Source organism: Rhincodon typus, chromosome 2 (assembly GCF_021869965.1).
Source record: "Rhincodon typus isolate 14 chromosome 2, sRhiTyp1.1, whole genome shotgun sequence".
NCBI classification, from domain to species: Eukaryota; Metazoa; Chordata; class Chondrichthyes; order Orectolobiformes; family Rhincodontidae; genus Rhincodon; species Rhincodon typus.
The window spans coordinates 12479060-12506459 of record NC_063333.1 but is presented as its reverse complement, the minus strand read 5'-3'; the positions used below and the strand labels follow the sequence as shown (position 1 = coordinate 12506459).

The 27400-nt window shown below is 42.5% G+C and overlaps 1 protein-coding gene across 1 annotated transcript in view; it reads left to right on the top strand.

Annotated features, from left to right (window-relative positions):
* Positions 1-27400, top strand: part of obscnb (obscurin, cytoskeletal calmodulin and titin-interacting RhoGEF b) — a 583513-nt gene that overhangs the window by 6546 nt on the left and 549567 nt on the right. Inside the window, exon 5 of the mRNA XM_048618408.1 lies at positions 4865-5140. Within this exon, the coding sequence (XP_048474365.1) occupies positions 4865-5140 (276 nt within the window). The remainder of the gene's footprint in view (positions 1-4864; positions 5141-27400) is intronic.

Genomic DNA, 27400 nt, shown 5'->3' with positions numbered 1-27400 from the left:
GTAAATTGTACCTTTCACTTAATCCGCCCAATCCTGGATATTGTCCGGGCCTTGCTGCATCTGGACATGGGCTGATTCAGCATCTGAGGAGTTGAAACTGACGCTGAATGTGGTACAGTCATCAGTGATCATCCTAACCTCTGACTTTAAAATGGAAAGAAGGCCATTGATGCAGGAGATGAAGATAATGGGCCTAGACATTATCCTGAGGAACTCATGCAGTGATGTCCTGGGTCTGATATGATTGATGTCCAACAATCACAACCATCTTCCTTTGTATATGTTATGAGTTCAACTGGTGGAGAGTTTTCCACTGATTTCCATTGACTGTGGTTTTGCTGGGCTTCATCAAATGCTGCCTTGATTTCAAGGGCAGTCACTCTCATCTCACTTTTGGAGTTCATAAGATTACAAGAACTAGGAGTAGGAGTACACACTTCATCCCCTTGAGCCTGCTATGCCATTTAATACAGTAATGACTTATTTCACCTCGGCCTCAATACCACTATCCTGCCTCCTGCTCATACCCCTTTTACCCATTACTAATTAAAGATCCATCTATCACCTCCTTAAATTTATTTAGTGTCCTGGTGTGCACTGAATTCCACAGATCCTTAAGTTAAACCAGCAGCCTAGTGGATCTGACACAACCAACCTGTTTGTCAGTGAGTAGGTGCTGCTTGATTGCACCTTTGATGACCCCTTCCATCACTTTGCTCATGATTGAGAGTAGACTGATGAGGACTTGGGTTTATCCTGCTTTTAGTGTATAGGACATACCTGGGCAATTTTCCACATTACCAAGTGGATGCCAATATTGTAGCTGTATTGGAACAGATTGCCTAGGGGTTAGTGCTGGAGCACAAGCCTTCACTATTATTACCAGAATGTCGTCAGCACTGTTATCCTTTGCCTACCCAATGCCTTTAGCTTTTTCTTGATATCATGTAGATTTTTTTTGTGATGGTGTCCTGGGACATTTTCAGTCTGCAGCAGCAATGCATCTCGCTTACCTGGAGGAAATGGCATCAAGGACGATAGACTCTGTGTCTCCTGTACCTTCTGTGCATCCTGAGGGTACCTTAAATTGTGACTTCTTCAGCTGGAGGCTGTTTAGCAGTTGCAGAAGATTGCTGCTGGTCCTGGGCTTCCTGATGCATTTGTTCTTCCATAATTTCTCTGTGCTTTGTTACACTGTAGTATAGCAATGATAATCTCTGCTGTAGTTGGATCCATTGTTGAAGGTTTCAATGAACCTGTGTGAGGGGTATCAGAAACAGAAGTTTCTTATTAATGTGAGCAGTCAACATTCACAACACACACATATAACAGTTTAGCATAGTCCTTGATACAGTAGGATCTGGGAGGGCCAAGGAGTGTGTGTACATGAAGTTTTGATATAGTGGACCTTATTTTGATGTATGTAACATAAACCATGCTGTGCACATACGGCAGGAGATTGTAACTATGGTAAGATTACTGAGATCTTTCACGCCACTCCCATATTACTCAAGAAAGGCGGCATTGCCCATAAGAGCACGTTGTTAAACTTCTTTGTGTCCTTGTGCAGCTGACGAGACGTTTGTGAATTCTTTTTGAATTGTGGTTTGCAGGTGTCGCTCCTCTGGTCACTCTGATTACTTCAGCTTTGCTGAGATTCGTCATTACAAATTGACTATGACATGGTCAAATTGCTTGTGGCCAGCATTTGTATTCCACATATTTGGTCACTGCCTGTGTGCAGAATTCTGTGATTACAGATGTCTGAAACCTGTACTATGTAATTGCCTAATTAATGCTTATGAAGGGACTGTCATTCACTGACTCACTGATTCACTCACTGACTCACTGACTGACTGACTGACTAACTGACTCATTCACTCACTCCCGGTGAGAGTCTTTGTTCTTAGACAGTAAAAAAATCACTTACTCCACTCATTCCAAATGGTAGCAGCCATTTTCAGTTCTGTTGTGCATTTGCAATTTGGTTGAGTCTGGAAGACAACACAGGTTGCACTTTGCAGAGTGAATCACTGGCTCAGCCTGTTAATCTAAGTGATCCTCCACACTTTATGTTCCTTTTTTTCTTGCACCCCTAGTTGACCACATTGGTTCTGAGGCTCCCATGTTCCCACCCATCTCTTTAAGAGTGCCTACCATCCCACCCCACCTGTTAATGCCAGGGTGGTGTTGTTTGTTGATGTTATCCCTTGGCAACACCCCATGGCCTCTGATACATTATTGTCTCCGAGCCTTATATGTTGAATTGCCCCGTCACAAATATTGTCCCCTCTATATCTCAGCACGCTACTTTCAATTCCCACAACTGACTTTCCCCAACTTGTCCATCACCACAATGACTCCTGATATTTCTCTCTCGAATTTCAGTGAATGGACCTCCAGTACTGACTGTGGTCTAGCCTCCTGACTAATTTGAAATGATAGCCCTGACTGATGACTGACCAGACCCCTGACTAATATCTGTACAGCTTCTTGACTGATTTACCACTACTGCCTGGACTGGTTTCTTGACTTGCAGGACTGGCTGTGACCCACTGTTCTGATATGGAGCCCTTGACTGCCCCAATTGGACCACTGACTGTGTCCAATCCCCTGGATTGTGATCAGATTGAAATCCCTTTACTGTGGCAGGACTCCCAGACTATCAAGAGTCACCCTTGACTTCAATGAGGACCAGTGAACTTAGTCTTTAAGACATGGCTATTTGGGTGATGCAAAATCAGCGTGTTTGCTTTGTAAGCTGTTGGCACATGCTGTAGACATGACATTGATGTAGCATGGTTCCATACAGAAACGTATCTGCTTCACTGGTAATTGCTGGAAAACATGCAAAAACTACTTAGTTTTGTGTCTGTGCTAAAAGGCAAGGCAAGACAAAAGTACTGTGCGGCTGTAAGTTCTGAATAAGGCAAGGCAAGGCAGAGGTGCAGTGAGCATCCAAGTAAACGCAAAGTGAGTGAACATTAAGAGAGCAAGCTAAGACCCCTGAGATGCACCACACTTTAACTTATGACATGGTCGCTTGGCCCTGTACGCAATGTGATCTGGTAACAGCATTGCAGTGAAAGGTGTTGGTGCAGTATGCAAGTTCAGTGGTTAAATGGTGAACTATATTATGATGGTGTCAGAGTTGCACCATGAAGATGTAGTGAGGCTGGTGTGTGTCTGATCACCTCTGTGCATCTGGAATACAGGCAGTCATTACCCATGGAGCATACCTTGAGATGGGGGCGGCACGATGGCTCAGTGGTCAGCACTGCTGCCTCACAACGCCAGGGACCTGAATTCAATTCCAGCCCCTGGTGACTGTCTCTGTGGAGTTTGCACATTCTCACTGTGTCTGCATGGGTTTCCTCCGGGTGCTCCGGTTTCCTCCCACAGCCCAAAGATGTGCAGGTTAGGTGGATTGGCCATGGTAGATTGTCCATAGTGTCGCAAGAATTTGTGGGTTAGGTGGATCAGCTATGGGAGATGCAAAGGTTACAGGGATCGGATAGGGTAGGTTAGGGGGGTAGGTCTGTGTGGGATGCTCTTCAGAGAGTGGGTGCAGACTTGTTGGGCCAATTGGCCTGTTTCCACACTGTAGGAATTCTATGACCATTCTATGTTGGGCAATTCTGGCCAAGGTAGAGGCTTGTAGGAGCAAGTGATGAATGCAGACCTTCATGTTGGAAATTGCCACCATATAATTTCTGTCCAGTGTCTGGTAAAAGATCAAACGGCATATAAATAAAGTGAGGGTAGGTTATAATGAAATGTTAATATATACAAATAGGCCTCCTGCTGCCACTAGGGAGATTCTTGTCTCATGATTAAAATCCTGGATGTAAATCAAATTTCTTTTTTGAAAACACCACGAATCGAATTTTTTGGATCTCGCTATATTTTTCTAGCTGACGTGCTATTTCTTACGTTGTTCAGGAGCTGGGTGAATATTCATGCCTCATAACATCTTGGCAATATTGGCTCAAGGCACATGGCTCAAGAGTTAATGGAAATGTTCAATTTTCAATTTCCCCTGTCAGCCAGGGACCTGAGTTCAATTTCAGCCTCTGGCAACTGTCTGTGTGGAGTTTGCACGTTCCTGCTGTGTCTGCATGGGTTTCCGCCGGGTGCTCCAGTTTCCTCCCACGGTCCAAAGATGTGCAAGTTAGGTGGATTGGCCATGCTAAATTGTCCATAGTGTTCAGGGATGTGTAGGTTAGGTGCGTTAGCCATCGGAAATGCAGGGATAGGGTAGGGGTGTGGACCTGGATAGGATGCTGTTCAGAAGGTCTGATTGGACTTGTTGGGCTGAATGGCCTGTTCCCACACTGTGGGGATTCTGTGATTCTATGATTCTAAGTCACTGGAATTCTAGTTGCTAATGCGGGTTTATTGTTTGAAATAAAACAATTTTGAAACACTGCTTTTAGCAGAGACACATGGCACAGATGCCTAGTACAGTTTTGTTTTTGCTTAAGTTGAGAACCTTTGAGCCACAATAAGGCTTTGACGATGCTGCCATCCGAGTAAGCAGCAATACGATCCAACATTAACGCTGGGTTCTCAAAGCTAAAATCTGGATCCACGTCAAACCAAACCTGGTATCTCAAACTCAAATATACACTGCAAGAAAAATGCTAAATGGTCGGACTAATACAGGCAAACAGCAGCATAATTAACGATCTTCTTCCAGCCTAGTTATATCAATTTCAGTGTGATAGAAATGAACTTGATCATGAAAGTGAAATCAGTTTTTCTGATAAGAATCTGCATTAAATGAAATATTGATATCTGTTCTGATTTCAGTTAGTTTGATTTAAAGTGCCAGTTGTAATGAAAATATCTTCTTTATTTACAGGTATGGGTGTCAAGTTCATAAACAAGCCAAAATCTCCACCAGAAGTGATAGCAATAGCCTCAGAAAGTTTGGAACTGTCTTGTGAGGTGTCACCAGCCAATGCTGTGGTCACATGGAAAAAGGATCAAAAAGAGGTTAAACAGGACCAGAGGATAACCATCATCTCTCAGGGAACACAACGCAAACTTGTCATCAGAAAAGTGCAGCAAAGTGACCAAGGAAATTACACCTGCATGTCTAATGATGACAGCCTAACATTCCAAATTAAGATCAAAGGTATAAGTACACCTGGTTTTTGCTTTAGTGACAGTGATGTACTGATAGCACAATATCAGCTTTCATTTTTGTAGGAACAAAAACAGAAGTTGCTGGAAAAGCTCAGCAGGCCTGGCAGCATCTGCCAAGAAAAAAGTCAGAATTAACAGATGCTGCCAGACCTGCTGAGTTTTTCCAGCAACTTCTGTTTTTGGTCCTGATCTACAGCATCTGCAGTTCTTTCGTTTTTCATTTTCATAGCGTCTTCAATGCAGTAACAAACACCAAAAGGTGCTTCTCAGAAGTGTAATGATGCAAAATTTGATTCAAACCTTTTAGTAACACAGCTTAACACTGGTTTAGTCTCCTAAGCAGACATTACAGCAGATAACAAAAAGTTTTAAAGAGGTAGCTTTCAAGGAAGAAAGAGAGGTAAAGGAGCTAAAAGGTTTGAGGTGTACATTTCAGAGCTTGGAGCCCAGGTAGCTGAAGGCATGGTTGCCAATGGTGAATCCACCAAAAGTGAAGACTTACAAGAGATCACAATTGGACTAACACAGATATCTGTGAGGAATATAGGAATTGAGTAGATAATTCAATGACAGATGGGTGAAGCATGTTATTCGGTCCAGAGTGCCACATTGTGTTACAATCTGACATAGGACAAGTTGTAGTGATATAATGCGATCAGCCAGGCAGACATCTTACAATATGAGTTCCCTGATTGGGGCTGTTAATCTGTTCCAATCAGGGAGCCATGGCTGACAGATATAAGGAGGAGTGTCAAACATGCTGTTCACTGTGAAAACTGGCTCTGAGCATGCCAGACCAGTGTCAAGTACTATGCATGTGTAAATAAAGGGTGGGTGGGATTCTGGCCTCTGTCGAGTTATTTTACAAGTTACTTTTATTCTTAAGGTCATTAGAAATAGAAAAAGAGGAATCCATTCAGCCCATTGAGTCTGTTCACCCACAGGAAATGGATGGCACTGGGTGGCCAGCATTTATCGCCCATCCCAAGTTGCTCTTGAGAACATGATGGTGGTAGTGAGCTGCCTTCTTGAAATGCTTTAGTCCACATGCTCTAGGCTGACCTACAATGCCCTTAGGAAGGGAATTCCAGGATTTTAATCCAGTGACAATGAAGGAACAAAGATATATTTCCAAATCAGAATCGTGAGTGGCTTGGAGGGGAACTTGAAGGTGGTGGTGTTCCCATTTATCTGCTGCCCTTGTTCTTCTAGATGGAAGTGGTCATGGGTTTGGAAGGTTTGCCTAAGAATCTTTGGTGGATTTTTGCAGTGCATCTTGTAGTTAGCACACACTACTGCTACTGAGCATCGTTGATGGAGGGAGATCTGGTGCAGTCATACAGGCTGATTTGTCCTGGATGGTGTCAAGTTTCTTGAGTGTTGTTGGACTGCAGAGAAATGATGAGTATTCCATCACACTCCTGACTTGTGCTTTGTAGATAGTAGACAGGTTTTGGGGAGTGTAGAGTTCTGGTTTGCAATCTGTAATTTGCTGATTTTTAGGTGGCTTGAATCACCCCTGGATCCCTGGTTCTGACAGTAGACTTATTTAGAAATCTGAAATGAAGAAGTCAGTAGACAGGTGTTTCAGGGTAAAAGGTTAAATACACAATGTGAGCATAATACAAGGAATAAAGGCAAATGTAATAAACAGTAAAATTGACACAAACAACTATCAGAGGACAATAATTAAATACAATATTAAATTAAACACAGGTTAAACACTATTAGAAGCTAAACAGCATTTTTAATCACAGAAACTTTAATCAGGCTACCACTTCTTGGTGTCCCTGCACTGTCACCATCTGCCTTCCTCTCTGCTAGCTAGGGGGGAAACTTTGGGGTCTTGGGAGTTTAAGCTCACCACTGGGGAAAAACACAGTTTTGAAGTACAGCTGGCTGTTCCCCCTTGCCATACCCAGTGCCTCGATGAAGTCTTCAGACTATGTAGGCCTTCAGTTTGGGTTGAGTCCGCTGACGCAGTAGGACGCGTAGTGGATTTATCGGGTGAATACTTGGTTTTCTTCACTTTCCAGTGGCTTTGTGGGCCGGTTTTCACCTCAGGATGTATCTGAGGCCTTGTGCTGTTGGTCGGGTTGGTGGTTTTTGGCGGTTGTCATTCCTTAGGTCTTCTGGTCATTATCGGTTGCTGTCGATTCCCCTGGTACAGAACAGGCCTGTGTTGTTTGGTTTCGGAATTGCTGTTGGGATCTCCCTTCTAGAGATAGCTCTTGGAAATAGTCCCTGGAATTAGCTGTTCGGAGAACAGCTCTTAGGGAGATAGCTCTTTCAGGTGAGATTGGGGCTTGCAATTATATTAATTGTGGACCTGTTACCTTTGCGCTGCTGGCTGGCCAGCATTTATTGCCCGTCCCTAGTTGCCCTTGAGAAGGTGGTGGTGAGCTGCCTACTCGAACCACTGCAGTCCACCTGCTGTGGGTTGACCCACAATGCATTCCAGGATTTTGACCCAGTGAGAGTGAAGGAACGGCGATATATTTCCAAGTCAGAGGCATGGAGGGAACTTGAAGGTGGTGGGTTCCCATATATCTGCTGCCCTTGTTCTTCTAGATGGAAGTGGTTGTGGGTTTGGAAGGTGCTGTCTGAGGATCTTTGGTGAATTTCTGCAGTGCATCTTGTAAATAGTACACACTGCTGCTGCTGACCATTGGTGATGGAGGGCGTGGATGCTTGTGGATGCACCGCCAATCAAGCGGGCTGCTTTGTCCTAGATGGTATCAAGCTTCTGAGTGCAGCCAAGTGGAGAGTATTCTATCACACTCCTGACTCGTGCCTTGAGGAGTCGGCAGGTGAGTTACTCGCTGCAGTATTCCTAGCTTCAGACCTGCTCTTTTAGACACTGTGTTTATGTGGTGAATCCAGCTGAGTTTCTGGTCAATGATAACCCTCAGGATGTTGATGCTGGGGGATTCAGTGACGGTAACATCGTTGAGTGCCAAGGGGTTGTCACTCTCACCTCACCTCTGGAGTTCCTTTTTTTTCAATTTTTGAACCAAGGCTGTAATGAGGTCAGGAGCTGAGTGGCCCTGGCGGAACCCAAACTGGGCGTCACTGAGCAGGTTATTGCTGAGCAGGTGCTGCTTGATAGCACTGTTGATGACACCTTCCATCACTTTACTGATGATTGAGAGTAGACTGATGGGGTGGTAATTGGCCTGGTTGGATTTGTCCTGCTTTTTGTGTACAGGACATACTTGGGCAATTTTCCACATTGTTGGTAGATACCAGTGTCGTAACTGTACTGGAACAGCTTTGTTAGGACATCAGCAAATTCTGGAGCACAAGTCTTCCGTAGTATTGCTAGAATGTTGTCAGGGCCCATAGCCTTTGCAGTGTCTAGTGTCCCCAGTCATTTCTTGATATTACGTGGAGTGAATTGAATTGGCTGAAGACTGGTGTCAGTAATGACTGGGGATCACTGGAGGAGGCTGAAATGGATCATCCACTCAATACTTTTGGCTGAAGATTGCTGTGAAAGCTTCAGCATTATCTTTTGCACTGATGTGTTATAGCTGCTGTCTTTGAAGTCAGTTGGCCTCCTGATAGTTAAGAGTCTGTGTGAATGAATTTTGATTGAAGGTGAATACTTGATATCTGTGTGAATTGACTTTGATTGAAGTTGAATGTTCGGTAAGCACTGAAAGAACTGCAGATACTGTAAATTAGGAACAAGAACAAGTTGGTGAAAAAGCTTAGCAGGCCTGGCAGTATCTGTGAAGAAAAATCAGAGTTAACGTTCCGGGTCTGGTGACCCGTTCTGAAGAAGGGTCACCAGACCCGAAACATTAACTCTGATTTTTCTTCACAGATGCTGTCAGACCTGCTGAGCTTTTCCAGCAACTTCAGTTGAATGTCTGGTATCTGTATAGGCTCCATAAAGTGTGCGCTGGGTAACCTGATGTGTAAAAGTTAGTTTCAGCCTCGAGTGTTAGGTTTGGTTGATTGTTCTCTTCGAGTGGAGGTGTAAATTGGAATTCCACTTAACAGTGGTTTCAAGCAGCCATCTCTGTGTCTGTATATTTTTCCTAGAGCTCATCCCAGCTGCCCTCTTTTACTTTTATAAGTTTTGAAAAGGCCAGGGCATTGGTCCAGTATTTTAGGAGGGTCACAGCATGGAAAGAGGCACTTCGACCCAAACTGGTCCATGCTGACCATGGTGCCCTCTCAGTTAGTTCAAATTGCCCGCATTCAGTCCATATCCCTCTAAACCCTTCTCATCCATGTACCTATCCAAATATTCTTTAAACGTTGCTATTGTACCTGCCTCAACCACTTTCTCTGGCAGCACGTTCCATATACACATTACTCTCTGCGTGAAGAAGTTGCCCCTCAGGCCCTTCTTAAATCTTTCCCCTCTCACCTTAAACCTATGCCGTCTAGTTTTCAATTCCCCATCCCTGGGAAAAAGGCTATATGCATTCATCCTATCTTTGCTGCTCATGATTTTATACACCTCAATAAGGTCACCACTCATTCTCCTACGTTCTATCCTGGCCAACCTACTAATCATGGCAACATCCTGTAAATCTTCTTTGCACACTTTCCAGTTTAACTATGTCTTTCCTATAACAGAGTGAGCAAAACTGTACACAATACTCCAAGTGCGGCCTCACCAACGACTTATACAACTGTAACATGACATTCCAATTCCTATACTCAGTGCCTTGACAGATGAAGGCCAGCATGCTAAATGCCTTTTTCACTACTCTGTCTGCCTTTTATGCCGCTTTCAACAAACTATGTACTTGTACTCCTAGGTCCCTCTGTTCCACAACACTCCTTAGGACCTTATTTACTGTATAAATCCTACCTTGGTTTGACTTTCCAAAGTGCAACACCTCACACTTATCTGTATTGAATTGCATTTGCCAATCCTCAGCCCACTTCCCCATCTGATCAAGAGCCCTCTGTAATTTTTGATAGCCATCCTTGCTATCAACGTTACCTTCTAATTTTGTACCATTTGCAAACTTACTAATTATGCCTTATACATTCACATCCAGATCATTTATGTAAATAATAAAGGTCCCAGCACAGACCCTTGTGGCACACCACTAGTCACAAGCCTCCAGTCTGAGAAACAACCTTCATCCGTCATCCTCTGCTTCCTACCATTGAGCCAATTTTGAATCCAAATACAATCTCCCTGGATCCCATGCAACCTAAGCTTCATGACTAGCCTAACACAGTGTGGAGCTGGAGGGACACAGCAGGTCAGGGAGCATCAGAAGAATAGGGAAGTCGATGTTCGGGTTGGGACCCTTCTTCAGAACTGGGGAGGGGGAAGGGAGCCAGGAAATAAATAGAGGGAGCAGAAGTAGGGCTGGGGGGAGGTAGGTGTGATGGTGATAGGTGGATGCTGGTAGGGGGTGGTGGGGATTGGTCATTGGGAAGGGTGGGGTGGATAGGTGGGAGAGAAGATGGACAGGTTGTGTCAAGTCAAGGGGGCGAGAGGGAGGATGAGTGGAGATGGGGAAAGGTAGATGGGGTGGTAATAGGTGGATGTAGGTAGGTGGTAGTGGGGATTGGTCGGTGGGAAGGGTGGAGCAGATAGGTGGGGAAGAAGATGGGCAGGTTGTTTCAGGTCAGGGAGCTGGGGATGAGAGGGAACATTGGAAGTGGAGTACGGGGGTGGTGGAGAGATTTTAAAACCGGTGAATTCTATGTTCAGGCTATTGAGCTGTAGGCTCCTGAGGCGGAACATGAGGTGTTGCTCCTCCAGTTTGTGTGTGGCGTCTTTGTGGCACTAGAGGAGGTCCCAGCCTGCCGTGCAGGACCTTGTCAAAGGCCTTACTAAAGTTCATGGAGAGAACATCCACTGCCCTACCTTCATCTATCCTCTTGGATACCTCTTCGAAAAACTCTGAAAGATCTGTCAGACTTGACTTCCCACGCACAAATCCATGCTGACTATCCCAACTCAAACATTGACTATCCAAATGTTGGTTAATCCTGTCCCTCAGTATCCTCTCCAATAACTTGCCTACCACTGATGTCAGGCTCACTGGCCTGTAGTTCCCCTGGCTTGTCTTTGCTACCTTTCTTAAATAACGGAACAATATTAGCCACCCTCCAGCCTTCCGGAACTTCACCAGTGGCTAAAGATGAAACAAAAATCTCTGCAGGGGCCTCTGCAATTTCTTTTCTAGCCTCCCACAATGTCTAAGTATGGGCCTGATCAGGCCAAGGGGATTTATTCAGCTTAATGCCCTTAAAGGCTGCATACCCCTCCTCTCTGATAATATGTATGCGGTCCAAAGCATCCCCACTTGTTTCCCTTATTTTCTTAGCATCCATGATTGTCTCTTCAGTAAATACCGAGGAGAAATATTGATTAAAAATCTCCCCCATCTCTTGTGCTCCATACATAGATGGCCATGCTGATCTTTAAGGGGAACTGTTCTCTCTCTAGCCACCCTCTTACTCTTAATATAGCTATAGATCCTCTTGGAATTATCTTGGACCTTATCTACCAGATCCATCTCATGTCTGTTTTTGCTGTTCTGATTTCCCTCTCAAGTGTGCTCCTACACTTTTTTTAGGCATACAGATGATGGGGATTTTTGCTCAATCCTACAGGACTCAGGAGGTGGTAAGTTACTCACTGCAGCATTCCAAGCCTCTGATCTGCTCTTGCAGCCAATATGTCTATGTGGCGAGTCCAGTTGAGTTTCTGGTCAATGGTAACCTCATGGGGGTTGATAGTGGGAGTTCAGCGATGGTAGCACCATTGAATATCAAAGGTTGGTGGTTAGGTTGCTATTGTAAATGGTCATTGCCTGGCATTTGTGTGGCATGAATGTTACTTGTCAGCCTAAGCCTGTATATTGCATTTGAACATGGACTGCTTCAGTATCTGAGGAGTCATGAATAGTGTTGAGCATTATGCAATCATCGGTGAACATCCCCACTTTTGACCTTATGATGGAGGGAAGGCCATTGATGAAGCAGCTGAAAATGGTTGAGCCTCGGACACTACCCTTCGGAACTTCTGCAGAGATGTTCTGGAGCTGAGATGACTGACTTCCAACAATCACATCCAGGTCTGACTCCAACTAACAAGATGTTACTCTTGATATCCATTTATTCCAGTTTTTCTAGGGCTCTTTGATGCCGCACTCAGTCAAATGTGACCTTGATGTCAAAGGCTGTCACTGCCACATCACCTCTTGAATTCAGCTTTTTTGTCCATGTTTGAACCAAGGCTGCAATGAGGTTAGGAGCCGAGTGGCCCTGGCAGATCTGGACATTGGTGAGCAAGTTATTGGTGAGCAGGTGCTGCTGGATACCACTATTGACGACACCTTCCATCACTTGACTGATGATTGAGAGTAGACTGATGGGACAGTAATTAGATGAGTTGGATTTGTCCTGCTTTTTGTGTGGAGGACATAGCTGGGCAATTTTCCACTTTGTCTGGTAGATTGCCAGTATTGTAACTCTCTCTATCATTCCACCATTCGATAGGGTAGTGGCTGATTCAACATTCCTCACATCCACTTTTCTGCTTTTACCCCTATTCCTTGATTCCCCACCTGATCAAAAATTTATCTACCTGGCCCTTAAATATGCACATGGACTCTGCCTCCACAACTCTTCGTGGCAATGAGTTCCAAAGCCTCACAACAGCCTGAAAGACATTCCTCCTTCCCATAGTCTTAAATTTGTGCCCCTTTATTCAGAGGCAATGCTTTCTAATCCTCGAGTGTCTCAATAGGAGAAACATCCTCTCAGCATCTAGCCTGTCAAGCTTATTAAGAATCCTATATGTTTCAATGAGATTACTCCCTCGTTGCAATTTAAGAGAATGAAGGGTAAGTTCCATAATCAGGCAATTATGATTTCACAACCCACTTAGGAAGATGCATGATATTTGATCCCCATTGCTCCTGATGTCATCAAAAAATTTACAGATTAATTTACTCAAAATCTTTTCCTACCTGAATTTAGGTTAACAGAAAACATTGACCAAGGTTTTGTACTTGACAAGAAACTACTATTTATTACAAATAAATCGGTTCAAACTACAGGCAAACAAAATATGAATTACCAACATAACTGTACCCCTTCATAACTCCTACATACTGGCAGATAGACATAGACAAGCAACACAAATATAGATGTAATGAATGGAAAAAAATTATTAGGGGAACACAGTTCAATGGCAACAGGACTTGATGAGGTACACATTTACTTCTTTTGAGTCCTTCTGATCTCAAGTCTCCCTTCCAAGTTCTTTCAGTTCTTTACTGCAGACACAGTACATATGGCATGCTAATTGTTCAGTCTCTCCATTGCTAGTCATTAAAAATCGATGAGCAGCATAGTATTTAAATGGAGAGAGATTACAGGGCTTGTTTGTCCAGAGGGATCTGGAGATCCTGTCACTTAAACACAGAAAGTTCATGTGGACATGGTTAAGAACATGAATATTTAATTGCTAGAGGAATGGATTATAAAAGGAGGGAAATTTTACTGCAGCTGGCACAAGGCATTGAAGAGGCTCTGTCTATAGTACTGTATACAGTTTTGCTCTCCTTATTTTGCTCTCCTTATTTTAAAAATATATAATTTATTTAGAAACAGTTCAGGGAATGTTCACTTGACTGATTTGTGGAATGAAAGGCTTATCTTATGAAGGAATTTGAACAAGTTAGATTTATAATGATGGGAGTTCAGAAGAATGAGAGATGATTTTATTGAAAGATGTAAGATCTCAGGCAAATTGGATAGAGTGGAATCTAGCATTGTATTTTAAATTGTTAGAGCAGAGTAAAAACTAGGAGACATCTTGAATTACAGAATAGGACTTCTTTTTCTCTGAGGATCATTCTCTTCCTGAGAAGACATTGAAGTTTGGGTCTTTTATTCAAGGCTGGGTTAAATAGACAAGCAAGCCAAGGGTTAATGGAATCATACAATCACTAGAGTGCGAAAGGAGGCTGTTCGGCCCATCAAGTCCACACCAACCGTCCAAACAGCATCTTACCTAGACCTATCCCTCACCCCTAACCCTGTCCCTGTAACCCTGCGTTTCCCAAGGCTAATCCACCTAGACTGCACATCTCTGGACACAATGGGCAATTTAGCATGGCCAAACCACCTAACTTGCAAATCTTTGGACCGAGAGGGGGAACCAGAACATTGGTGGAAACGCACACAGACACGGAGAATGTGCAAACTCCACACAGACAGACATCTGATTCCAAGCGTGGAATCAAACCCAGGTCCCAGGCACTGAGGCAGCAGTGCTAACTACTGAGCTACTAAGCTGCCCAGTTAGCCTTTACTGCAAGAAGACTTGAGTACAGGAGTAATAAAACCTTACTATTGTATAGGAGCTTGGAGAGACCACACATGGATTACTCTGTGCAGTTTTGGTCTCCTTATCTTAGGGAAGATATGATAAGCATGGACTGCAACGGAGGTTCACCAGACTTGTTTCCCTGATGGCGGTTGTGCTATGATTAGGGAAAGTAGGCTCAGTGTTTTCCAGAGATTTGAAGAACGAGATGTGACCTCATGGAAACTTACAAAATATTTAAAAGGGCAGACAAGGTTTTTAAAAAAAATTATTCAGTCATGGGACATGGGAGTCACCTGTTGGCCAGCATTTATTGCCAGGTTTGTGGATCATTGGGATACCTTCTGGAGAAGGTGGGACCTGTACAGGAAGGACGGGTTGCACCCGAACTGGAGGGGCACCAATATTCTGGGCGGGACGTTTGCTAGAGCTCTTCGGGAGGGTTTAAACTAGTTTGGCAGGGGGATGGGAACCAGAGCTACAGCTCAGAGGATGGGGTAGCCAGTGTACAGACAGATAGAGCAAGCAGAGAGTCTGTGAGGAAGGGTAATCAGTTGATAGGGCAAAGTGGTAGTCAGTGCGACGGGTTGAGGTATGTCTGCTTCAATGCAAGAAGTGTCAGGAATAAGGGTGACGAACTTAGAGCATGGAACAGTACTTGGAACTACGATGTTGTGGCCATTACGGAGACTTGGATAACACAGGGGCAGGAATGGTTGTTGGATGTTCCGAGGTATGGATGTTTCAAAAGAAACAGGGGGGGAGGTAAAAGAGGTTGGGGAGTGGCATTGTTAATCAGGGATGGTATCACAGCTGCAGAAAGGGAGGTCATAGAGGAGGGTTCCTCTACTGAGTCAATATGGGTGGAAGTCAGAAATAGGAAAGGAGCAGTCACTTTATTGGGAGTTTACTATAGACCCCCCAATAGCAACAGAAACACTGAGGAACAGATTGGGACACAGATTTTGGAAAGGTGCAGAAGTAATAGGGTTGTTGTCATGGGCGACAAGATTTTTGACTCAAGATGTAGATACGCCAACTAGAGGGGGAGGCTATATTGGATTTAGTGCTTGGCAATGAACCAGGTCAGGTGTCAGATCTCTCGGTGGGAGAGCACTTCGGTGACAGTGAACACAACTCCCTGACTTTTACTATAGTCATGGAGAGGGATAGGAGCAGACGGTATGGGAAAGTATTTAATTGGGGGAGGGGGAATTACAGTGCTGTTAAGCAAGAACTGCGGAGCGTAAATTGGGAACAGATGTTCTCATGGAAATGCACGACAGAGATGTGGAGGTTGTTTAGGGATTACTTGCTACGAGTACTGGATAGGTTTGTCCCACTGAGGCAAGGAAGGGATAGTAAGGTGAAGGAACCTTGGATGACATGACATGTGGAACACCTAGTCAAGAGGAAGAAGGAAGCTTACTTAAGGTTGAGGAAGCAAGAATCGGACAGGGCTCTAGATGTCCACAAGGTAGCCAGGAAGGAACTGAAGAATGAACTTAGGAGAGCTAGAAAGGGTATGAAAAAGCCTTGGCGGGTAGGATTAAGGAAAACCCCAAGGCGTTCTATACTTACATGAGGAGCAAGAGGATGGCCAGAGTGAGGATAGGGCAGATCAGGGATAGTGGAGAAAACTTTTGCGTGGAGTTGGAGGAGGTAGGGAGGTCGTTAATGAACACTTTGCTTCAGTATTCACTAGTGAGAGGGACCTTGATGTTGTGAGGACAGTTTGAAACAGGCTGATATGCTCGAACAGGTTGATGTTAGGAAGGAGGATGTGCTGGAAATATTGAAAAACCTGAGGATAGGTAAGTCCCCTGGGCCAGACGGGATATACCCAAGGTTGTTCCAGAAATTGAGGGAAGAGATTATTGTGCCTTTGGCGATGATCTTTGCGTCCTCACTGTGCACTGGAGTAGTGCCAGATGACTGGAGGGTGGCAAATGTCATTCCCTTGTTCAAGAAAGGGAAGAGGGATAATCTTGGGAATTACAGACTAGTCAGTCTTAATTCTGTGGTGGGCAAATTATTGGAGAGGATTCTGAGAGATAGTATTTATGATTATTTGGAAAAGCACAGTTTGATTAGAAATAGTCAGCATGGCTTTGTGAGGGGAAGGTCATGCCTCACAAGTCTTATTGAATTCTTTGAGGATGTGACAGAACGCATCGATGAAAGTAGAGCAGTGGATGTGATGCATATGGATTTTAGCAATGTATTCGATAAGGTTCCACATGGTAGGCTCATTCAGAAGTTAAGGAGGCATGAGATTCAGGGAAATTTAGCTGCCTAGATACAAAACTGGCTGTCCAATCGAAGACAGAGTGTGGTGGTAGCTGGAAAGTATTCAGCCTGGAGCTCGGTGACCAGTGGTGTTCTGCAGGGATCTGTCCTGGGACCTCTTTGTGATCTTTATAAGTGACTTGGGTGAGGAAGTGGAAGGTGGGTTAGTAAGTTTGCCGATGATTCGAAGGTTGTTGGAGTTGTGGACAGCGTGGAGGGCCGTTGTAGGTTGCAGTGGGACATTGACAGGATACAGAGCTGGGCAAAGAAGTGGCAGATGCAGTTCAACCCAGAAAAGTGTGAAATGATTCATTTTGGAAGGTCGAATTTGAATGCAGAATACAGGATTAATGGCAGGATTCTCGGCAGTGTGGAGGAACAGTGGGATCTTGGGGTCCATGTCCATAGATCTCTCAAAGTTGCGACCCAAGTTGATAGGATTGTAAAGAAGGCGTATGGTGTGTTGGCTTTCATTGGCAGGGGAATTGAGTTTAAGAGCCGTGAGGTTATGCTGCAGCTGTACAAAACTCTGGTGAGACCATACTTGGAATATTGTGTTCAGTTCTGGTCACCTCATTACAGGAAAGATGTGGAAGCTTTAGAGATTTTAGCCAGATTTCAGTCTGGCTAGGGTTCTTTGGTGCCACACTCCGTCAAATTTGGCGTCAATGTCAAGTGCAGGCACTCCCATCTCACCTCTGGAGATCAGCTCTTTGGCTGTATTTTTTAATCAAGGCTGTAATGAGGTAATGAGATGGGTGGCTCTGGTAGCACTCAACTGAGCGCCGCTGAGCAGATTATTGGTAAGCAAGTGCTACTTGGTTGCACTGCTGATGACCTTTTCCATGACTTTACTATTTATTGAGAGTTGACTGATGGAGTGGTAACTTGCTGTGTTGGATTTGTCCTGCTTTTTGTCTACAGGACACATTTGGGCAATTGCATACATTGTTTTGTAGTTGCTGGTGTTTTAACTATATTGGAACATGTTGGTTAGGGGCATGGCTGATTCTAGAACACAAATCTTCAATAGTATTGCCGGAATATTATCAGAATTCAGTGCCTTCTAAGTATCCAATACCTTCAACTCGTTTTTGATATTATGTGGAGTGAATTGAATTGGCATGAGGAGGAGGCTGTGATGAACATCCAGTTGCCACTTGTGGCTGAAAGTTATTGCAAACGGATCAGCTTTATGTTTTGCACTGATGACCCATCATTGAAATGGGGATATTTGTGGCATTTCCTCCTGTAGTCTACAGACACAGTGTGTCAATTGTTAAATTTGACCTTGAAAACCGGAAATTAGCCCTTGAAAATGGAAAAGTGATCCTAAAGATAAAAATTTTATGGTGTGCCATCAAGAAAATAAATAATTTTGAGCCCTCCAAGGATGATAAAGAATATGGTAAAACAAAAATTGGCTATGATGCATGTCAGATGAATCCTTCAAACAAAAATCAGCACTTTGATAAGAGAAGTAACAAAGAAAGTACAGCTGTGAATGAAAGCATATGGAACTAAAATGGCAGCTCAAATAAAAGATAGAAGAAAGGAGCAGGAGTGGGCCATTTGACCTATCAAGCAGAACCTGCCATTCATTATGATCATGGCTGATCATCAAGCTCAATAACCTAATCCTGCTCTTTCCCCATATCCCTTGGTCCCTTTAGCCACAAGTGTTGAATGTACTTACTCCTTCTTGAAAAGACATAATGTTTTGGCCTCAACCACTTTCTATGGCAGCGAATTCCATAGGCTCTCCACTCTTTGGGTGAAGAAATTTCCTTCCTGCATTTAATTAGTCTAGTCCAGTTAGAAATTTATAGGTTTCTATAATATCTCCCTGCTCCATTCCTCTAAACTCCAGTGAAAACAATCCTAACCGACTCAATCTCTCCTCATACGTTAGTCCTGTCATCTGAGGAATCAATTTGATAAATTTTTGCTGCATTCCCTCTATAGCAAGAACATCCTTCCTCAGATGAGGAGACCAAAACTGCACACAATATTCCAGGTATGGCCTCACCCTGTGTAATTGCACCAAGACATCCTTGTTCCTGTGCTCAAATTCTCTTATAATGAAGGCCAACATGAAGTTTGTCTTAATAAAAACCGAAAGAACTGCACATGCTGTAAATCAGGAACAAAAACAGGAGTTGCTGGAAAAGCTCAGCAGGTCTGGCAGCATCTGTGAAGAAAAAATCAGAGTTAACATTTCGGGTCCAGTGACCCTTCTTCAGAACTGATGGGAGCTGGACAAACAAGAAGAAAGATGGGTTGGCAAGAACAAAGATGGGAACGGAAATCCCGTTGGAGAGAGGAGCAGAACTTCTTCAAGGTGGGCATGCCTAGAAGAGATGTGGCAGTGAGTTAAATACTAAATAAAAACTGAAAGAACTTTGGATGCTGTAAATTAGGAACAAAATCAGAAGTTCCTGGAAAAGCTCAGCAGGTCTAGCAGCATCTGTGAAGAAAAAATCAGAGTTAACGTTTTGGGTCCGGTGATCCTTCCTCAGAACTGATGGGAGCTGAGCAAACAAGGTTGTCTTTATTCCATGCTGAACCCAAAATTGTTCTCCTGGCACTTAAATAGTCACTTTTCAGAAAGAAGTGGCCTGGGACCTATTCAGGATTAAGAGGGTAACGTACATTCTGAACCTGGTTTACCTGGTGGCCTCATAGAACCCATAAATGAGCAGGCTGCCTAATGCCTCTCCTACTCGTAAAACTACAGTGTGGATTTGCAGGGTTTCTAGGTGACAGGACCAGGAACCACAAATACCTGACGTAGGCAGTTGACGATTCATAAGTAATTTTAAGAGTTTATTGAAAAGCAACAACTTAGATTTTCAATCGCTAAATGGATGGGAAAAGTGTGCAGCCTGTGACAGGAATACAATTCATTGACACCAGAGGATGGACGGATAGTTGATACTGAGCATGTTGATCTCAGTAGCTTGTTTTGGCAGCATTCTGCTCTCTAACTGAAGTGTTAGGGCACTCTTTTCTTGACCCTTCTCCATCTTCCAAGTTTCATTTTTCACCTGAAGAGGTTAGCTGCCTGATGAGTATTGCCATCTTACAAGGACTACCGGTTATCTCTGAGCACTTGTTAATGTACTTTATTTCTTTTGATAATTTGCCGTTTGTCAGTCATTTTGTTTTAGCCTGTCTGACCAATGAATACAGAAGAGGCATCTGAGATGTCAGCGTAGCTTCCTCCAGCCAGTTTCTGGTGATGACCTTTGCTTGGGACAATCATTTTTGCTCCACATGATAATATGCCGTCCTCTACTGTGATCTGATGTCTCCGGATACAAAAAGATTTGAATTCTAGTTGTGATGGCCCTTTGGTTTCTCCCATCACCACCAGTTGTTTTAGATCTTTCTGCATCTAAAGTGTCAGTCGTGACTGGAAGTGTGTCCAGAAAATTTAAAACCATTACAGACTGTTCCAGTGGTGGTACCACTGGTGGTCTATCTGCCAGCAAGAGGTAACTGAATGCATCCACGTTTGCTACTTGGCCTCCTGAATGGTGTTCCAACTTGGGCGTCGCTCTCCATTGAGCCACCTATGAGGTAATATTACCCCGATGCTGTACGGGGAGGTATCTCATGTCAGCACCAGGTCTTGTTTGGAATTGTAGTGTGCTAACACCTTAGAGGATGAAAGCTGTTTCTTTACTTCCCTAAGAGCTATGGCTTAGCTATGTGACCACTTCCAAGGTTGATCTTTATTAAGAGTTGATGCAAAGGTGCCAGGATGGAGGTCAGGTTATGTATGAACTTTCCATAATAATTCACCAACTCAAGGACAGACCTAAGCTCTGGTACAGATGTGGGACCGGGCCCCTTTGATCACCCTCACTTCATCTTCCAATGAGTGTAACCCGGTCTTGTTGACTCTGTAGCCCGAGTAGATCACATGGCGTGCCTGAAACACATATTTTTCCGTTCTAAGGCATATGCCCACCTGTGAGAAAGGTCTAAGGACTATGTCCATGTTCTTGAGGTGCTTCTTGTTGGTCTTCCCTGTTATTATCATGTTGTCTAGATAAATGAACACCTGAGGTAGATCTTGTAAGATGTTCTCCATCATCTGCTGAAAAGTTGCACAGGCTGACCATACCCCAAATGGCAGTCTTATATATTGGTACAAACCCTGATGGGTATTAATTGTAGCATACCTCTGGGAATTCTTATGTAACTGCAGTTGCAGGTATGCATTGCTCATGTCGAGCTTTGTGAAGGGCAGTCCCTCTGCCAACTTTGCATATAAATCCTCTCTGCACAGGATTGGGTATTAATCCGTTTGTTTACAATCCCCACAAAGATGAACCCACCCGTTGGCTTCACAATTGGTATGACTGGAGCTGTCTATTCTGCAAATTGTACTGGTTTGATGATTCCTTCGCTTTTCAGCCTTCTGATTTCTGTGATCAGATCAATCTGTCTGTCTTCTGTGTGAATGGGGTTGAAAACAAAAGTCATTGGTTTTAATTCATAAACATTAATTAGATTACTTTAATGTTTAATGTTGTTCCACCAGAGTCACTATATTGTTAATAAATTGTTTAGTCTTTTGTTTAAATTGTAAAGTAGTATAGTATTGATTACTCACAAAGTCTGACACTGGTTAGTCTGGTTAAGAACCTTTAGGGTCAATTTTGAGTGTTATTGAGTACTTTAATTTTACTGTGTTGTGAATACAGGAATAAAGGTCCTGATTTGATTTGGTTGTCACTGTGTCGTAACATAATGTGGCTTGGAGAGGAATTTGCAGATGGTGACGTTTGCACGTGTTGCTATCCTTGCCCTCCTTGTGGGTTTAGAAGGACACTGTGTGAGTTACTGCAGCACATCTTATGGATAATGTACACTACTGCTATGTAATTGTGGTAAAGGAAGTAGATGTGAAGGAGGTTCATGGGGACCCAATCAAATGGGCTTCTTTGCCCTGTACAATTTTTTTAATTCATTCATGGGATGTGGGCATTGCTGGTTAGGCCAGCATTTATTGTCCATCCCAAATTGCCCACATTGCTGTGGGTATGGCCCAGACCAGGTAAGGATGGTAGTTTACCTCCCTAAAGGACATTAATGAGCCAGATGGGTTTTTCTGACAACCGGCTATAGTTTCACGAGCATTGTTAGATTCTTAATTCCGGATTTTTATTGAATTCAGATTCCACCATCTGCCATAAATGATCACGTAAGAGTTGAGCTTTCTAAGTGTTGTTGGAGCTCTACCCTTTCAGGCAAGTAGATAGTATTCCGTGGCACTCCTGATTTGTTCCTTGTTGATAATGGTGAGGCACCGGGGAGACCGGAAGTGAGTTACCCACTCCAGGCCTCTGACTTGGTTTTGTAGTCACATTAATTAACAGACTGGCCCAGTTATGTTTCTGGTCAGTAGTAATCTTTGAGATGTTGATAGCGGGGTGTCACTGAAGGTGATGACATTGAACCTCGGAGACTGATGGTTAAATTCCACATAAAAGTCATTGCTGAGACATTCCAACTCCTTGAGAGCACTATTCAGCCAACTCCCAGTAACTCAGGGGCACAGAGTGTCCACAGCATCTGGTCTGTCTTTAAGACCTCCAATAATTAGAATTTGTGAAGAGATGCTTGATGACTTGACCAGAAAACGTCAATACTGATTCAGTGAGATTGACCAAGATCCGATAAGCCTTTCATTCTTCTAAATTCAAATGAGTACAGGCCCAATTATCCAACCTCCCTTCATTAGAAAAGCCCTTCAATCCCAGGATCAAACTAGCGAACCTTCTCTGGACTGCTTCCAATTCTAGTTTTTCTTTCCTTAGAAAAAGAAAAAGTTAGTTCTAACTTGTACCTTCCTAGGTTTAGGAATGTTTCTCCTTATGTCTATATTCCATTGTCTTTGAAATTTCATTTCATTTGTCTTCCCTATTAGCTATTGAGCTTGTTTGTTAGTTAATTGTGATTTGCACACAAGGATCTCACGCCCTCTGTGTTGCAGCTTACTGTTTGCGATATTTAGCTCCTCTGTTCTTTCTGCCAAATACAAAATTTCACATTTTGTCATATTATGTTTCGTGTGCCAAGTTTTTGTCCACTAAACCTGTCTATATTCCTCTGTAGACTCTTTGTTAATACATTGCCTTCCCATGTATTTTTGTGTCATCACAAATTTGATGATAGTACATTCACTGTCCTCATCCAAGTAATAAATATGTATAGTAAATAATTATGGTCCAAGCATTGATCCATGTGGCACTCCATTAGTTACAGATTGCCTTCCTCAAACTCCCCACCTTATCCCAACTCTCATTCTATTATTTAGACAATCATCTGTCTATATTAATATACTACCCCTAATACCATGAGTTGTTTTCTTATCAAGTGGCTTTACAGATGGTACCTTATTTCAATGCCTTTTGGAAATACACATATATTAGTTCTGTTAGTTCCCCTGAGTCACTGACTGTTTGTCTAATTAGCGCATGATCTAGTAGACTTTCTCGCTAATCAGGGTTTGGTAAGGTCTCTCATACTTTAAAGATACCTTTCCCCACACATTACCAGAGAAACAAAAAATGCTGACCAGCATTTCAGATCTCTGAGCTTTTGTCAGAAGCTTATAGACCTAAAATGATGATTTTGTTTTTCTCTTCAGAGAGGCTGCTTGACCGACTAGATATTTCCAGCTTTTTTCCAATTTTGTTTAAATTAAGGAATGGCTGCCTAGATTTGTGAAAGATCATTCATGTTTGAGAAAATTTAGTGAATTTTTCTAGGAATATAATAGAGTATATTGATGTGGGAAATATAATCCTTACTGGATATAAATTTCCAAATGAGTATCAGTAGGATGCAGCAGTTTAAGTAATCTAAAGGTCTGGATTAATAATTCAGATTTCATATTCTGCCAAAGTTGTTTGAGAAACTGAATTGACTTTAAAAATGTGAAAATAATAAAATAATGTACTAGCAAAAGTGTTCAAAAGAGTTCAGGTAAATTCTCTGTTGAAGTGAGTAGAGTTAATCTGCATGTCAAGTTTTCATTTCTTCTATCAATACCTGTGAAGGTGTGTGGTAGAAATGAAACTATCAATATTCAGACCACATGTGACACATATTGATCTTTGGTTGATCTTTTAGTGTCTAATACAACTTCAGCCTCCAATTTTCAGGTAAGCGTCCTCCAAGGCAGCCTTCGAGGTACACAACTATGCAGAATCACAGAGCAGAAACTGATAGCCAAGTTCCGTACCCATGAAGACAGCTTCAACCATGATCTTGAGTTCATGTTGTGCCACATGTAACCCCACCATACTGGACTGTGTTTGTAAAATCTTCCTTATTGTCCTGTTTTGACACCATCACCTAGATAACTTGTTATGATTTCCCTGCCTTAATTAGTTTGTATAGTTCTGGATTACTTGTTACTTTGGTTAGACCTTCAACATGTGACTCTTGTACCTATCATGTTATTCCAGCCATTTGGTTTGTCTCCAGCACCATCTTGTTTTTAAATTTTAGTAATTATCTCTCTTCTCAATTAATCAGCTCGTAGATCATCCCTTCACATGCTATTCAGCTGTTGACTCTTTACTCACACTGCCTGACATTTTTCATCACCTGCAGAGATTTGTTATTCAGCCTGTTGACACTCTACTTACGTTATTTATACGATCTTTTGATCTCTCTGCCTATAAATTTTGTGCCTGTGTGCTTCACTTCACCTGACGAGGAGCAGTGCTCCGAAAGCTTGTGAGTTCAAATAAACCTGTTGGACTATAACCTGGTGTCATGTGAACTCTTTTGAACACTTTTGCTAGTACATTATTTTGTTATTTTCAGTTTTTTTTCATTTTTATGCACTAACGTCTTATCCATACATGGAAACTAATTATGTGACACTGAAACTTGAAATATTGGTCATTAAGTTTGCTCTATAAATGTATAAATTTCCAATTGTGCATTAGCTCACTACTACCTCCTCAATGACAATTAGGGATGGTTAATACATGCCGACCCAGTCAGCAAAACCCACCTCCCCTAAATGATTAAAGAAAGAATATTTTGTAATGGTTTTTGTATTATTTAACATGATATTATAACATTGATACTTCTTTTGTTTTTGCAGAACCAGCTGCAACTATTGTGAAGAAATCTACAACACAAACAGAGCATACAGCAAGTGTGGGAGAGAAGGTAGTCCTTGTTTGTAACGTGTCTCAGTCTACTGTCGAAGGGAAATGGTACAAAAAAGGACAGGAAATAAAGCTGAGCAAAGCAGTAAGTGTTGAATCAGAAGGTACAACACGAAGATTGGTTCTTCACAATGTCAAATCTGGAGAATCTGGTGAATATGTATTTAAAACCAAAGAGGATGAAATTGCAATGAATGTGATTATTAAAGGTAAGACCAAACAAATGAAATACGATTGTGGAACTACAGATAATGCATTCACAATACTAATTTTAGTCAATCCCTTTGTCTATGTATGCGTAACTTAAAATTCTGTCCAGGGTTTGAAGTGTTTGTTCTGTTTATTGGTGCATCAATATGTTAAATTTGCTGTTTGACTGCTTGGTTAGTGTCAGAGGTTACAAAATCAGGATCATCCATTTAACTGCTAATGGTTACCAATTCAAAAATTACCCTTCAGCTTCTAACTTTAATAACTAACTTGTACAATTAATCACAGAATCACACAAGTGCAGAAGACAAAAAGACAGAGGAGCAGAAGTAGGCCATTCAATCCGTCGAGTCTGCTCAGCCATTCAATGAGATCATGGCTGATCAGATAACACTCAACTCTACTTTCCTGCCTTTTCTCCATAACAGTGCTGATTAAAAATTTGTCATACTTAACGATCCTGTACAACCCTCTGAGGTAAAGAATTCCACTGATTCACCATCCTCTGAGAGAAGAAATTCCTCCTCATCTCTGTCTTAAATGTGCAACCCCTTATTCTGAGATTATGCCCTCTAGTCCTAGACTTACCCACATGGGGAAACAACCTCTCTGCATCTATCCTGTCAAGATCCTGAAGAATATTGTATGTTTCAGTGAGCTCACCTCTCTTTCTTCTAAACTTCAGTGAGGTACAGGGCCAACCTATTGAACCTTCTCATAACACAGTCCCTCCATACCCAGGATGAACCTAGTGAACCTATGCCAGTATATCATCCCAATAAAAGGGACCAAAACTGTTCACGATATTCCAGCTGTGGACTGACTTATGGCTGGTATAGTTTTAGCAAAACTTACCTATTTTCATACTCCATTCTCTTTGAAATACAGTCCAACATTTCATTTGCCTTCTCCATTACCAACTGAACCTCAAAGCTAGTTTTTAAATGATTTATGCAAATTGCTCTGTGCTGTAGCTTTCTGCAGTTTTCTCCCTTTAAATATGAAGAAATCAATTCACTTTCTCTATTCTTCCTGCCAAATGCATAATGTCACATTTTCCCAGTTTATATTCCATGTGCTAAGTTTTTACCCATTTGCTTAACCTGTCTGTATCTCTCTGCAGATTATATTTCATCCTCACCATTTGCCCTCCGACCTACTTTTATGTCATCTGCAAATCTGGCTTTTGTCCATTAAATAAATTTTTGCTGTTTGTCTTGATAGTACTTGCAAGTTTATCCTCAGATTATTTTGCCCTTCTTTATTATTTTTTGTTAATCTTTTGTTGGTTGTTAAAGCTTTCCTAAACTTCTACCTTACCATGAATCTACGCCACATTGCATGGTTTTTCTTACAACTTGCCATTGTTCCACCACCCTCTTTGCTTCTAAACTACTTTCTCTGGCCACTGCAGCTAGCTCTTCCTTCATTCCTTTGTAACTACCCTCATTTAAGTTTAGCACTGTAGTTTCTGACCCACGTTACTCCCTCTAAAACTGAATACTAAATACTACCATGTTATAGTCACTGTTTATTAGGCGGTGCTTATTACTCTGTGGTCATTTATTAAACCTGTCTTATTATACATTATCAGATCAAAAATAGCTTGATTCCTGGTTGGATCCAACATATTATTCTAAGACAAATGCTATATGAATTCATCCTCTTGGCTAACACTGCCACGAAGAATTGAGGGAAACTTGGCAAGATGGATCAAAAACTTGCTTAGTAATAGCACACAAAGGGTAGTGGTAGAAGGATGTTTGAGTGACTGGAGGCCAGTATAAAGCGGTGTGCCACAAGCATATTTGCAGATGACGCCACGATTGGTAAGGTGGTTAATAGTGAAGAAAATAGTTGTAGGTTACAAGAAGATGCAGTTAGGTTGGTCAGATGGGCAGACTAGAAGCAGATGATGCTTAACCCGGGTAAGTGTGAGGTGATGCACTTTGGAAGAAGAAACAAGATGAAGGAGTATTTAATGAATGGTAGGATACTGGATAGCTTAGATGACCGGGGGGTGGGGGGGCGTTGATGTAATTATTCACAGATCTCTGAAGTCGGCAGAACACGTGAATTGGATAGTTAAGAAGGCATATAAGATGCTTGTTTTCATCAATCATGCTATAGAGTTTAAGAGCAAGGAGGTCGTGTTGGAGTTGTGCAGAACATTGGTCAGGCCACAGTTCTGGTCACCTCACTTAGAAGAAGGATGTGATAG